General features: G+C 36.7%; 1 protein-coding gene across 1 annotated transcript in view; it reads right to left on the minus strand.

Moving 5' to 3' along the window:
• The window catches only part of npepps (aminopeptidase puromycin sensitive), a 40,066-nt gene extending 25,750 nt beyond the window's left edge, over nt 1-14,316 (minus strand). Inside the window, exons 1-11 of the mRNA XM_073825428.1 lie at nt 14,004-14,316; nt 10,590-10,674; nt 10,361-10,438; nt 10,072-10,193; nt 4,072-4,179; nt 3,469-3,669; nt 2,133-2,229; nt 2,016-2,049; nt 1,660-1,774; nt 1,415-1,579; nt 1,109-1,213 (exon numbers count right to left, since the gene is read on the minus strand). Coding sequence (XP_073681529.1) covers nt 1,109-1,213; nt 1,415-1,579; nt 1,660-1,774; nt 2,016-2,049; nt 2,133-2,229; nt 3,469-3,669; nt 4,072-4,179; nt 10,072-10,193; nt 10,361-10,438; nt 10,590-10,674; nt 14,004-14,285 — 1,392 coding nt within the window. The 5' untranslated portion in view covers nt 14,286-14,316. The remainder of the gene's footprint in view (nt 1-1,108; nt 1,214-1,414; nt 1,580-1,659; nt 1,775-2,015; nt 2,050-2,132; nt 2,230-3,468; nt 3,670-4,071; nt 4,180-10,071; nt 10,194-10,360; nt 10,439-10,589; nt 10,675-14,003) is intronic.
• Between the last annotated feature and the right edge of the window lie 434 nt (nt 14,317-14,750).

Consider the following 14,750-nt stretch of genomic DNA (forward strand, 5'->3'; position numbering starts at 1 on the left):
ACACATTGATTCGCTAAACTTTACTGGACTTGTTTTGGACTCATGAAGTGAATCAACCACCTACGCCATTGTAAAGCTTGAAAGTGGCAGAATAATTTTTAATGTAAGTCAGATTGGATTCGTCTGAAAGAAGGAAGCCGTATACACCTAGGATGCCTGAAGGGTGAGTGAATCATGGGCTAATTTTCATTTTTGGGTGAACTAACCCTTTAACAGTAGTCATCTGTCAAATTACCAGTGCCAGAACATCATAGACTCTAGGGATGCACCAAAATGAAAATTCTTGGTCGAAGCCAAAGCCGAACAAAATTACACACTGTGCCGAAGGCCGATTACCAAACACAGTTTTTCGTGATTTTCCCCCATGTATTTTGCCAATTTTGTTCACCATTGCATAAATTAAATAGCCAATATTCGCTTTTTACAGTTTTGTCTTGCTTTTCAAAGAAAAAAATCGATTACAAAACAACTATTTAAAAATATTTACTTACCAGTTTTCAACATTCTAGTAGACATTTTAGCCTACCAACAAAGCACAATTTAACTTAAAATTAATAAGTTTTAACTTAAATAATATTCCCTCCTTCTTGAATTTTTAAATGTACAAATTAATGCAGCCTTGCTGAGCAAAAGAGAATGTTATAATAAATGTATTAATAGAGCTGTTGTAATGTATGCTTTCATTATTTTTGTATTACTTTTTTTTTTTTTTTTCAGAACAACAGTAAAATTACAATACTAACATTTATGAATGTGTTTCAGCGCAGATTTTCCTCACGCTTTGGACTTTGGAACCTGGCTACAAGCTCGTGCAGCGCTGTCAGATTAAATAAATTTGTGCATGTATTAGACAGCATTTTGCATCTTTCTTTGATCGTGTCACATCATTGTTCTGTAGAATTTATTCTGCCTTTTTGCTTATTTTAGATTTTTTTTGCAATTTTCAGCTGAATAATATCAGATGCCAAACATTCGGTGCATCCCTAATAGACTCCAGCACAATAGAGAGATGAGCAACATGTTTTTCCATACATACTCCCCACATCGACCACCTGACAAATTTACACTGTGAACATCTCTGTGCAGCAGGCTGATTGTGACCTCTCACCTCATCGCCAATATAGTTATGCAGCATGCGAATGACAGAGGCCCCTTTGCTATATGATATGGCATCGAATATTTCATCCACTTCTGAAGGGTGTCCGACATCAACCTACGATTTAAAACACACACGCTGTGAAACATGACTCAGAGATCAATATTTCATCAGGCTAAATCTGGGTCTGGAATTTAAATGCTGTAAATTGATATGGCTGAGTAGACAAACAGACAAACAAAGTGCGAATCAAAACTTCCTGCTATCTGCACAAACACTTAAAAGCAACAAACATTAGAGACACACACTGGGAGATACCTCAATAGGGTGGCTGTTATCTAACGCATCCAGGTCCAGAGCCCTAGTGTAGTCGGCAGATACAAACTGGGTCCATATGTCGTATTCAGGGAAGCAGTGGTCTACACAAAGGTACTCGATCCAAGACGCGAAGCCTTCGTTGAGCCACAAATGTGTCCACCATTCCTGCAGCAACAGACATTTTCTCAGCATCCCCGAGTTATAATACTGCTGTGACCTACAAAAACTATATGTGGCGTACCTACCATGGTAACCAGGTTCCCAAACCACTGATGTGCCAACTCGTGGCCGACTACCAGGGCGACCCACTGCCGGGACGACGCACACGAGTTCTTTGGGTCAATCAGCAGAGCTGTCTCCCTGTGAGGAGATGAGTGCAAAATTTTAAACAAGGAAATGAAAAATGCATAAGAATAGAACGCAGAACATAATGTGATTCGTATTGTTTAGGTATGGCTGGGGATTAACATGCTACCAAGACAGCTGAAATATTAATGAAGTTCTCCTGAATAGCTGATTTGAAAAAGCACAAGGTTCTGAGTTTCCGTGTTGATTTTAAAAGTCTCAGGTTTGATAATCATTCATTTAATTTAAAAGTCACCTGTAAGTAACAAGGCCCCAGTTTTCCATGGCACCTACAGGATGCAAAAGCACCAAAGGTTAAAACTAAATACAACAATGCGGGAGATGTTTAATATTTAATGGAAATGATACCAACCAGCAGCAAAATCAGCAATAGCAATTAGATCAATTTTAGGCAACGGGTAAGGAACACTGAAATAATCTTTGTAGAACGGAAGGGTCTTTGTAGCAACCTAAAAAAAAAAAAAAGACAAATTAAACATTATTACTTTACATTATAATGTTGTGATATTTAAATCCACTTGTAGCACTGAAAACATTTTATTTTAGTGCTTTCTTTTTAATACCTAAACAATTTGTAATAAATCTAAACAAGTGTGTGCATGTTATTTGTTTTTTTTATTTAGACCTGAATAAGATATTTCACATAAAAGACATACAGTCCAGAAGAAAAAAAGAAAAATAGTTGGATTTATAAAATTGACCTCGTTCAAAAGTTTACATACAATTCTTGTTACCTGAATGATCCACAGCTGTGTTTTTTTGTTTAGTTATGGTTGTTCATGAGTCCCTTGTTTGTCCTGAACAGTTAAACTGCCTGCTGTTCTTCAGAAAAATCCTTCAGGTCACACAAATCTTTTGTTTTTTTTCAGCATTTTTGTGTATTTAAACTCTTTCCAGCAACTTTCCATATGCAACTATTACAGAAGGTTCAAAGAAGGAAACACATTGCATTAAGAGGTAGGGGTGAAAACTTTTTGAACTTGAAGATCAGGGTAAATTGTACTTATTTTGTCTTCAAGGAAACATGCAAGTATCTTCTGTTGCTCTTAAAGGGCAGTACAAAATGAAAAAAATATATGATATTTAGGCAAAAATGTTCAAAAGTGTTCACCCCCGGCTCTTAATGCATTGTGTTTCCTGCTGGAGCATCAGTGAGTGTTTGAACCTTCTGTAATAGTTGCATATGAGTCCCCCAGTTGTTCTCAGTGTGAAAAGATGGATCTCAAAATCATACAGTCATTGTTGGAAAGGGTTAAAATACACAAAAATGCTGAAAAACCAAAGAATTTGTGGGACCTGAAGGATTTTTCTAAAGAACAGCAGGCAGTTTAACTGTTCCGGGACTCATGAACAACTATCACTAGACGAAAAAAAAAAAAAACACAGCTGTGGATCATTCAGGTAACAACACAGTATTAAGAATCAAGTGTATGTAAACTTTTGAACAGGCTCATTTGTGGACTATATGTAAACATCTTATGTGAAATATCTTATTCAGGTCAGTACTAAAAACAAATAACATGCATTTTGTATAATCCCTTATGTTTTGGCAAAATAATTAAAATATTGCAGAGTGTATGTAAACTTTTGACTCCAACTGTGTGTATTTATATCTACAAATATCTAGACCAATTTGAGTTTGATATGCCAAAAAATGCAAGCAGATACAAAGAGAGCAGTTCTCATACCTCCAGTGCAAATTTCCCTTGCTCCGCCTTTCCGACAGGAGTGTACACACGGACCGTCACGCCATCTGATGACTGACTCTCCACAAAGTCATACTCGCCAATGACAAATGCCACCAGGTAGGTGGACATGATGGGTGTAGTGGCAAACTTGACCTCCACCAGACTGTGATCCTCTGGATATGGCTTTCGATCAACAACATTCTGCGCAGAAAAACGAAAAGTCAAGTTCAATTTGCAGCTAATTCTTGCCAGGGCATGGAAGGAGCGGTTTGACTCGCATGTAAATAAACTGTGGTTGGTCACTTTACATTTAAATTACTGAAACCACAAAAGCAAATAACTTCCTAAGAATGACTAGTACAGGTTATTAGATTAATATAGTGTTACAAAATTCATTTTCAAAAGAGAAGGAATGCGACCGGCACACGTCACAGGTAAAAACTTGTGTTGCCGCATGCGGATGACTCAGACAATGTACATCGGCTAGGGGAGGCACAACGCCTCTGGGCCTGTGTTAGATAATGCACACGTCCGACAGTAATGTGAAGTCATTTAGGGACATTTGTTTCCAGAGGGAAAGATTTTTTAAAAAATGACACGTACCATATTCGACAAGGCTACTCTGTCCTTTGGGACGATAAGGGTGATGTCAAAAGTGGCTTTGATAGCGGGTTCGTCCCAGCAAGGGAAAGCTCGACGTGCGTCCGTGGCCTGGAGGGGGTGAGAGACATCGAGAGAGATGAAGACAGCGAGTCAGGAAGAGACTTGCAGTGATTCAAACACGTGAAGAGATATTTACATGGCATCAAAATCCCACAGATGCACAAAAGCACTCTATTCTGATTTTTTCTTTTGGCCCAGTCAGGTCAATGGTTTGGATTTAGATTTGCCCTGCCAACATTTTCACTGGCCCACTGACAAAAGAATTTGTTTAATTTTTATGTAATTTTTCATTCAATTCACTAAATGTTTTGATTCCGCAAGAAGCTGGAAAACACACAGCTGTTACAGAACTCCATAAACAAAACACACTTTTGCTAGAAAACATACAATTTTAAACATTGCCCTGCTAACATTTTTACTGGCCCAATGTCAAAAGAAGAAGAATCTTCATTTATAACAATGTATATTATTGCTTGATTTTTTTTTTTTTTTTTTTTACATTATTTTTACATTTTTTGTTAAACTCACAAAACATATGGTTACTTTTTTCTTAAATAAAACAGCTTTGCTAGAAAACAGTGGCAAAACATGATTGATTACTTGCCCTGACAACATTTTTACTGGCCCAGTGACAAAAAATGTTATTTTATTATTATTTTTTAAATATATTATTGTTTTATTTATACACATATTGTCAAATCGATTAATCGTGATTAATCACATTCAAAATGAGAGTTTGTGTTGACATAAAATATGTATGTGTACCATGTATATTTATTATATCTATATCTATATATACACACACACACACACACACACACACATATATATATATACAGTAGTCAACATTCGAAGTGGATCAAAAAAGTTAATCAAAAGTTGTCCTACGATAAGAACGGGTATTCTTTTTGGTTTTAGGACAAATTTGATGAAAGGTTTTGATCCACTTCGAATGTTGACTACTGTATATATATAGTATGTAAACACAGATTTCTTGTGATTTTTTCACAGATTTTTTGTGATTAATCGTATCCAAAATAAAGGTTTGTGTTTATATGTGTGTGTACTGTGTATATTTACTATGTATATACAAATACACACACATAAATGTAATCTGCTGCTCAAAAATGTAGGATCAGTAAGACTTAATGTAATGTTTTTTAAAGAAGTCTCTTATGCTCATCAAGGCTGCATTAATTTGATCTAAAATACAGAAAAAAACTGTAATATTGCAAAATGTTATTACAATATAAAATAATGTTTTTTATTTTTAATATGCTTTAAAATATAATTTATTCCTGTGATGCAAAGCTGAATTTTCATCAGCTGTTACTCCAGTCTTAAGTGTCACATGATCCTATAGGAACCTGTGATTGTTTTTTTTTTTCAGGATTTTTTGATGAATAACAAGTTATTAAGAAAAGCATTTATTCAATATATAAATCTTTTCTAACAATGTAAATCCTTGCTATCACTTTATTAATTTAACACATCCTTGTTGAATAAAAGTATTAATATCTTACAAAAAAAGAAAGAATAAAAATTTACTGACCCCAAACTTTTGAACAGTAGTGTATATTGTTAGAAAATCTTTTTATTTTTTAAATAAATGCTATTATTTTTTACCTTTTAATGATAAAATCCTTAAAAAAGTATCACAGGTTCCAAAAAAATATTAAGCAGCACAGCTGTTTTCAACATTGATAACAAATCAGCATATTAAAATGATTTCTGAAGGATCATGTGACACTGAAGACTGGAGCAATGATGCTGAAAATTTTGCTTTGTATCAGAGGAATGAATTACATTTTAAAATATATTCACATAGAAAACAGTTATTTTAAACTGAAATATTATTACACAATATTACAGTTTTTTCAGGATTTTTGATCAAATAAATGCAGCCTTGATTAGCATATAATGTCTTTAAAAAACATTCCACAATCTTACTGATTGTTTTGAAAGTTTTGAGCAGTATATATTTTTAAAAAATTATATATATATATCAGAGTATGTGAGCGGAGCGGTCTGATTTTGAAAGGAGGGAGGAGCGGATTTTTGAAAAGTCGGAGCGTCGAGGTTTTCACTTGCTCCAAGAGCGCTCCACCACCGCTCCATCATGAGTACAATTCATGCCAACGGTCCGTAATATAACTGCATATTAAGCAAGAATTTACATGTTAAACATGTTTAGCTAGCTTGATAGAGATGGATCACTCAAATCAGAAAGAATGAGAAGGCTATGATGATGGCAATGGACATGAGCGGTAAATTATAGTTCATTAGTCAATTAGTTTGTTCATTCTAGATACTGAATATTTTCAGGTGAAAGCATCATTTAAACAGGTACAGCACTTATTAACATGCAATCACTCTGTCAATAATGCATTAAAACAAATGCAATGGTATCCGATTTCGAATGAGCAGAAATCTGTAAGAAATGCAGAGACCCGTAGGTAAAATAACTTGACGAAAATGTATTTTTATTTTCATTACAAACTTGCCCTGCATAAAGCAGCAATTATACTCTTTTAACGCTGACAATGTTATTAGCTTGGTATGTGGTAGGAACAAAGTTTGCACACTAGTGTTCCAAACTCTCCTGTTATTTTATTTTAGTATTTTTTATTTTAATATGTGTTATGAACAGGACCATTATATTTCAAACATTATTTCTGATTTTTTTTTTGACGCGGAGCGAAGGCGGAGCGGTGTTTCTGATATCAGTGAGCGAGGAGTGGAGCGGGAGCGGGAAATTGTGAACCCGGAGCGGAGCTGGAGCGGAGCGATTATTAAATGCACAGAGCGCGGAGGGGAAATTGTTGCCGCTCCACTCCGCTCACATACTCTGATATATGTGACCCTGGACCACAAAACCAGTCATAAGGTTAAATTTGTATAGATGTATATATGAAATATGTATATATGTACATATGAAAGCTCAATAAATAAGCTTTCTATTGATGTATGGTTTGTTAGGATAGGACAATATTTGCCCGAGATACATCTATTTGAAATCTGGAATCTAAGGGTGCAAAAATAATGAGAAAATCACCTTTAAAATTCTCCAAATTAAGTTCTTAACAATGCATATTACTAATCAAAAAGTACATTTTGATATATTTAGAGTAGGAATTTTACAAAAAAATCTTCATGGAACATGATCTTTACTTAATTTCCTAATGATTTTTGGCATAAAAGAAAAATCAATAATTTTGACCCATACTATGTTTTTTTGGCTATTGCTACAAATATACCCCAGCGACTTAAGACCGGTTTTGTGGTCCAGGGTCACATATAGGGCTGGGCGATAAAACAATAACGATATATATCGCGATAGACAAGAGATCGATATCAATAAAAAAAATGTGTTCGATAAAACGTTCGATATTTTGTATTCTTTGTCGGCCCGCCCAGCCCCCCTTTAACGTCCAGTTCATAGCGCCAGATCACAATAGAAGTTAAGGTTATCTTTCCTACAGAACGGGTCCATGTTGTATTAAACAAACTAAATAGCCTTATGTTATTAATCTTATTTACACGACGGCATTTGATTTCTGTCTCTATATGATCGCGCGTTTACAATGTCTCCTCACAGACGGGATCGCGGACTCCATTCATAAAAACGGACTTTACTATAGGGCGGAATGCCGCGGAATTCGTCGATTTTTGGACCAATAAATCAAAATTTGGTCTGTTAATTAATTCAGATTAATGTCTGTGAAAACTGAAACGCAAAAAGACCAAATAAGAATCCTGCATGTTCCGTTTGCCTCTATATGTATGAATGGAGGAGGCGCGTTTTATTTTCACTACACGCATACTGCACACGTGACGCTCCCGCTAATTTTTGGCCTTTGCATCTCACATGAACAGACAAACTCCAATAAATACATCTCCAAAGCTGCTGTGAGTGTCACTTTTTGTCAATTTTACCGTTTCATTAGTGAAACTACCATCATTCATACTGTATTACACACTGAAACTTCACGGCAACCTGTCAAAATAAAAGTGCGGTTTAACATGTAACAGAACAATATTAGTCTTGTATTACTTGTACAGTATAATGTAGGTGTTTATATGTTCACATTTAAATAATTTACATAAAACAATATATATGTTAAAAAATTTAAATAAAGAGTCACCACTTAATTGTTGAAAAAATACTATTATTATTAAACCTTTTTTTAACTGAATATAAATTTTCTTCTATGTATTAACTTTAACAGTAAAGCTCCGTTTATTTTTATTTTTAAAAATAAATCAGTGATTTTGCTTTCATTTGATTTTCAGAAAAATTAAAACAAGAATTTCTGAAAAAAAAAAAGATTGTAAGGCCCTATTGTTCAAAATGTTGAAAGTTTTGGACTTATTTTTTCACTTAAATAAATGTTTTCGTTATTACACAAAGTATAGGCTAAAGAACCGGGAAAGAAGTAATGTTGGCTACTGGCAACCAGCAATCTGTGCAGAAATAAATATTATCAGCCAAGTACTTTGCAACAACCTCTGACCTGTGGTCCAGCTGTACTTCTGGGCCATACATTAGCTTGACCATTCACTTCATCGACAATGAATGGGGTTTGATTTGAGGATTAAGAGATAATTAAGTGTATATTGTGACTTTAGACTTATGTTTACATTTTAATTATTTGTGTTTTCCATGGTTGTTGACATTTCTGTCTTAATAACTGAGGGGATTATGATCAGAGGCAGGTTAAGTTTAAAATAAAAATGCTTGAGTGTAATATATTTTTCTCCTGGTCCTTATTTTAAATGGGTCCTTAAAATATCAATAATTATCGATATCGACCGATATGAAACACTGATATCGTGATATAGTTTTCAGCCATATCGCCCAGCCCTAGTCACATATATATATTCATACATACACTAACACACACAATTTATATTATAAAAATTACATTTATATAATATAATTTTTTCTTAATTATATACATGCATGTGTGTGTATTTATTATACATACACATAATAACCATACACTGTACACATGCATATTATGTAAACAAACAACCCTTATTTTGGATGTGATTAATCGTGATTTCTCATCTGTCAGCCCTACACATATATATACAAAATGTTTCTGCTATAATCTTTTGGTAAATTTGCAACAGGCTAAAAATTCCACATCTGTAATACAACACCATAAAAAACTTTTCCTGGAAAATGATGGCATGTAATGCAAAACATTACTGATTACTTAACACACACCTAGCAAGACTCACTATCACAAGTCTTTTTTTTGTTGCAATTTCTATGTTAGTCAGCTAGATAAACTTAATATTGCAGACAAATCAGCGAAACGTACAACAACAATGTAGATTACATCACCAAAAACCAAGCATTTAAGCTTAGCAAAGCATAAACATGGATGTACAAGATCAATGCGTGTAAATTTTTCAGTGGCGATGCAGCAGTAAACCTAAGGAGCAAATTACTTTTCCATCAACTCTCTCACACTGGCCCCGAGCCAGCATGAACATCCTTATCATCGAGCCCTGATTAACTTAACTTCAACCAAAGCTCGAGTTAACAGGCTAAACTTTCAGTTAATTGTCTCTCCCACAATAAAAACTATCAAGTAAACAATGTTTGTAATGTAAGCATCATAGTGAAACTTACAAATACACGAAGGCCCAAAGGCCAAACAACACATTATGCAATTTTACTCCAATTTATTGGCTCCCGCATAATAAATAGCTTGTTTTTCCTCATTCGCAAGAATAAAAGCGTATGCTGAATGACTATGCGAATTCGTCTTTGTCGACAGAAGCGGTCAAGATCTCAGAGGAACGTGAATGATTGAGCAGGAAGAGCGAGAGGGGGACATGACTAATGACAAGGGCTAAAGCAAACAGTGGCAGAGAAAGCGAGCGAGCAAACAAATGAATGAACCGAGTACCCTGATATGATTTTACCTCAAACTGTGTGACGGCAGCGTAGCGGATTTCTCCCGAAGGAGTTGCGTATTTACTTCTATAGAAGCCTTTCATTTTGTCGTTCAGCTCTCCTACAAAGTCTATTTTCAATGATCCCGACCCTGAAAAACAAGAAGCCTGTGATTAAAAAAACAAAAGACATAAAACAAGGAAGGCCCATTCATCTTTTAACAGGAAGCTGTTCAAGCCGCTTTCAAGCGACAATAAAGTGACTATAGCAACTAATTACACCGAGATTGTTGACATGACAGCATTAGGAGCTCTTTACCTTTTTGCAGAGTGCTGGGGAAACATAGGGTCACCTTCTCATCCTCGTTCTGATAGTTAAATCCTGTAGCGTTAATTTCTAAATGGACAGGGAGAAAATGAGCACAGTTAATCCTTAAAATAAAAAATATAAAGCATTTAATGCAGGTCGAACCAGCAATCAACCAAAAGTCAAGCAAACACATCAACTAAATGTGGATTACGCTTGGTTTTCAGACTTTCGCACTCACCTTCCCCCCCTTCAGGCACAAAAGAAGCAGTAATTATGTCTATATCAGCACAGTTCATCACAATCTGGTTTGTCCCTTGTGTAACCTGTCAAGAACAATGACATACAGTTCAGTTTTAACATCTATACAGGTCCGGCGGTTTCATGATCCACGGTTTTCAGTGTTAGGTGTGTGGTTGCTTTTCTAGCAACACTTCATTGCCTTTTGCAAGCTTTGGAAACCTTCCTTTGTTTCATGTTGTATCAGATAGCAGCCATAAAAAGGAACAATCCCACGTCACCTACATACAATAGAGTCAATCACTGCAGGAAAATTCTTCCTGGTTTTTTAGTAAATACTGAACCAGCTGCTTTCTCTGACACAAAAAGAGAAACTAACCTCAATGTTTAAAATTTGATGTTTATCTGCTTACCCCCAGGGAATCCAAGATGTAGGTGAATTTGTTTCTTCAGTATAACACATGCACGGAAGCGATCTGTTAAGTGACGTATATGCGCAACAGATCGCTGCCAGAGCAGGCTGTTGTGAACGCGCTCAGGACAGTTGGACATTGTGGAAGATCAGAGGTAAAAAATGATAGAAATACTGTTCAGTTTCTTGCACAGAACAATTGTTTCGTGTCTTAAGACCTCAATGTATCGTCACGAGACTGCAACGGTTTGAGTTAAAAATCTTTGTTTGTGTTCTACTGAAGAAACAAAGTCACCTACATCTTGGATGCCCTGGGGGTAAGCAGATAAACATCAAATTTTCATTTTTGGGTGAACTACCCCTTTAAGACTTTTTATAAGCAAATTAGCTTATTCGAATGATTTCTGAATGATCATGTGACATTTGCATCACAGGAAAGTTACTGCATTTTAAAATATTCTAAAATCAAAAATGTCTCACTTAAAGGATTACTACACTTCCAAAATAAAAAATTCCTGATAATTTACTCACCCCATGTCATCCAAGATGTTCATGTCTGTCTTTCTTCAGTCGCAAAGAAATTCAGTTTTTTTGAGGAAAGCATTGCAGGATTTTTCTCCATATAATGGACTTGTATGGTGCCCGCGAGTTTGAACTTCCAAAATTCCGTTTCAATGCATCTTAAAAGGGCTCTAGACGATCCCACCTGAGGAATAAGGGTCTTATCTAGTGAAACGAACAGTTATTTAAAAAAAAAAAAAAGTACAATGAATATACTTTTTAAATACAAATGCTTGTCTTGTCTAGCTCATACTCTATGCACTCCGGTTCAAGACAGTTAGGTTATGTCGTAAAGCTCCCATCTCATTTTCTCCTCCAACTTTAAAAAAAAAAAAAGGTCAAATAGAGATGTCAGGCGATTTTAAAGTTGGTGGTGAAAATTAGATGGGGTGTTTTTCGACCTACCCTAACTGTCTTGAACTGGAGCGCATCGCAAAGCTAGCCAAGATGAGCATTTCTGGTTAAAAAGTCTATAAATACTAACTTTTTTTTTTTTTACAAAAATGATCGTTTCACTAGATAAGACCCTTATTCCTCGGCTGGGATTGTTTAGAGCCCTTTGAAGCTGCACTGAAACTGCATTTCTAACCTTTTAAACCATTGAGCACCATTGAAGTCCACTATATGGAGAAAAATCTTGGAAAGTTTATAAAAAAAAACTTAATTTCTTGACGACTGAAGAAAGAAAGACATGAACCATGAATCTTGGACATTTATTGTTGAAGTGGAGTAATCCTTTAAATTGTAATAATTGAAACATCTCTTTAAACTTTGACAGGACCCATACTGGGATCATCTCCTTGAGCTGTTTTTATCTTTGCTCATATCACAGCACGTAGAATTTCCCTCTTCCTGTTTTGTTGTAGAAATCTCCAGGAGTACGAGCAAATACGACGCACATGGAAAAAGAAGCGCCTGAATCCTCACGGCTTTGCTGAGGCTCAAGGGCCATCTCCTGCTGCTGCTGCTATGAAATTCTGACGTGTGCATATATAATCAGATTATGAATAAAAAGAACAACAGTTTGCATGGCCTCTTATGTTGCAACAGGCCGTTTAAGACTGCATTTATTGCATAACGCCAGAGCGAAACTTTCCCGGGACGATCAATAGCTTTCAGGCTCTCCTAGAAGCTAGTTTCCACAGACAAAGTCAGTAAATGCACTGTTTTAATTATTCCTCGAACTGAACTACTATCACACGTGATTTCATTTACAGTGAATTGGATCCTGAATAATGATACTCATTGTGTTCAGAGGCTTGAAACTGCCAAGGTGAAGCTTTAGAGAGCACATGTGGCTTGTTGAAGCTGGATGTGATTTGGATGCACTCTCTGGCCATGGGACAACAAGCAGTACACTATTTTAATGGTGTTCATAAATGACGGTCATAATGCGTATGGCATTGTGGGGGATGTAGTTAATCTCACGCTCCAATAAGTCTTGGCATCAAGACAACATCGACTGCAAGGCGACTTTCACAACAGGGCTGCTTTAGAGTGGGGTACAACATGACTTAACATGTAAAGCTGTTGGTCTATAAAAAGGCTCCACAAACAATCTTACGCAGAGGGATATGAAGGAGGCCGGACCTCAGTTTCGTCACATCTGGCCCGCATTGACCTCTACCGTCTTCTATCTGTTTACAGGATCAACCACAGAAATTGACCCAGTAGTAAATGCTGTGACTGTACTGATAAGACACACAATGACAAAAATGTCATACACATATCTTAAACACACATATGTGTGTGTGTGTGTGTGTGTGTGTGTATTCATATATGTAGATATGTTGCATTTAATCAGTATTGAAGACTTTTAATGAACCTGAAATTTTCAGTTCATATTTATCAAGTGTATTATTTTATCCCAAGTCACAAAGTCCACCTTAGTGTTTCCTCAGGCACTACACTGTGATTATAGTAAGCTATAAAGTATCATGTAAACTGTCAGACAGGCTCAGAGTGACTCAGGAGCTTGTAGACGGGACTGATTCGCCGTCTCGGCCACGTACGTGAAAACTATAACCTGGAAGGCGCTTAAATTACGACATACATGTGTGTATTTACGTGCTTTATGACAGCAGTTCTGCAGGCTAACGTGGTTAGCAGTGTGGCGCCAGTTAGCGCTTTAGCTTGCGGGGCAAGAAACTAACTGCTTAGTTCTGTTTATTCCGAGAGGTAGTCCTTAGAGGACACTAGGTTTAAGTATTTAACCATAAATAATGTAATTGAAACTCGCTGGAACTCGTAAATGTGAAAGACGTGGTGTGTAAAGCCGCTGTGTGGTTCACTAGCAGGTAGCTCGTTAGATTAGCAGCATCAAGAGTATCAGCATTAATAAAAATGCAAAGTGAAAAACCAGGCTTAACATGAACAAGGCATGACATTGGGGCCCAGACCAGAGGGGGCAGAGGGTCTGCACGGCATCGGGTTCAACATTACCTCCACGGCTGCCTCCAGTTTGCCCTCGAAGGTGAAGTCGATGAGGTCGGGCTTGAGGCGCAGCCCGTAGTTGACGGGGTAGACGTCAGTGGGCAACCGCACGAAGGGCCTCCGCTCGGGCATGCTGAATAATGTCGATACGCTGGAGACCGAATGAAAACGGACTAGGAGTCTGCTTGCTCGAAGAGTCGGAGACACGGGCTTCGCTACTAGAGTCGGATTGCGGGGTAGGGCTAGCCGTATGACTGACAGAGACACCCGACAACTCATGAAAAACAACATACAAACCGTTGGAGATGGTCCTCGTTGTGCCCCGCCCCCTCTTCGGTTAGCGATCGTTCGAATCTCTCTTTGGAGTCGGAGCTTTTCAATGAATCGGTTGAACTGAATCACAAAACTCGTCTGAATGGTTAGTTCAGTAATCGAACTGAAAGAGTCGTTCACGAGTCGGACTGAAAGGAGTAGGCTAGTTTAGTTTCAAAACAAAAATGTACAGATAATGTACTCACCCCTTTGTCATCCAAGATGTTCATGTCTTTCTTTCTTCGGTCGTAAAGAATTTATGTTTTTTGAGGAAAACATTTCAGGATTTCTCCCCATATAATGGACTTCTATAGTGCCCCCGAGTTTGAACTTCCAAAATGCAGTTTAAATGCAGCTTCAAAGGGCTCTAAATGATCCCAGCCGAGGAAAAAGGGTCTTATCTAGCGAAGCGATCGGTTATTTTCTAAAAACATTTACAACTTA

The sequence above is a fragment of the Garra rufa genome, chromosome 20 (genome assembly GCF_049309525.1).
Source record: "Garra rufa chromosome 20, GarRuf1.0, whole genome shotgun sequence".
Lineage (NCBI taxonomy): Eukaryota > Metazoa > Chordata > Actinopteri > Cypriniformes > Cyprinidae > Garra > Garra rufa.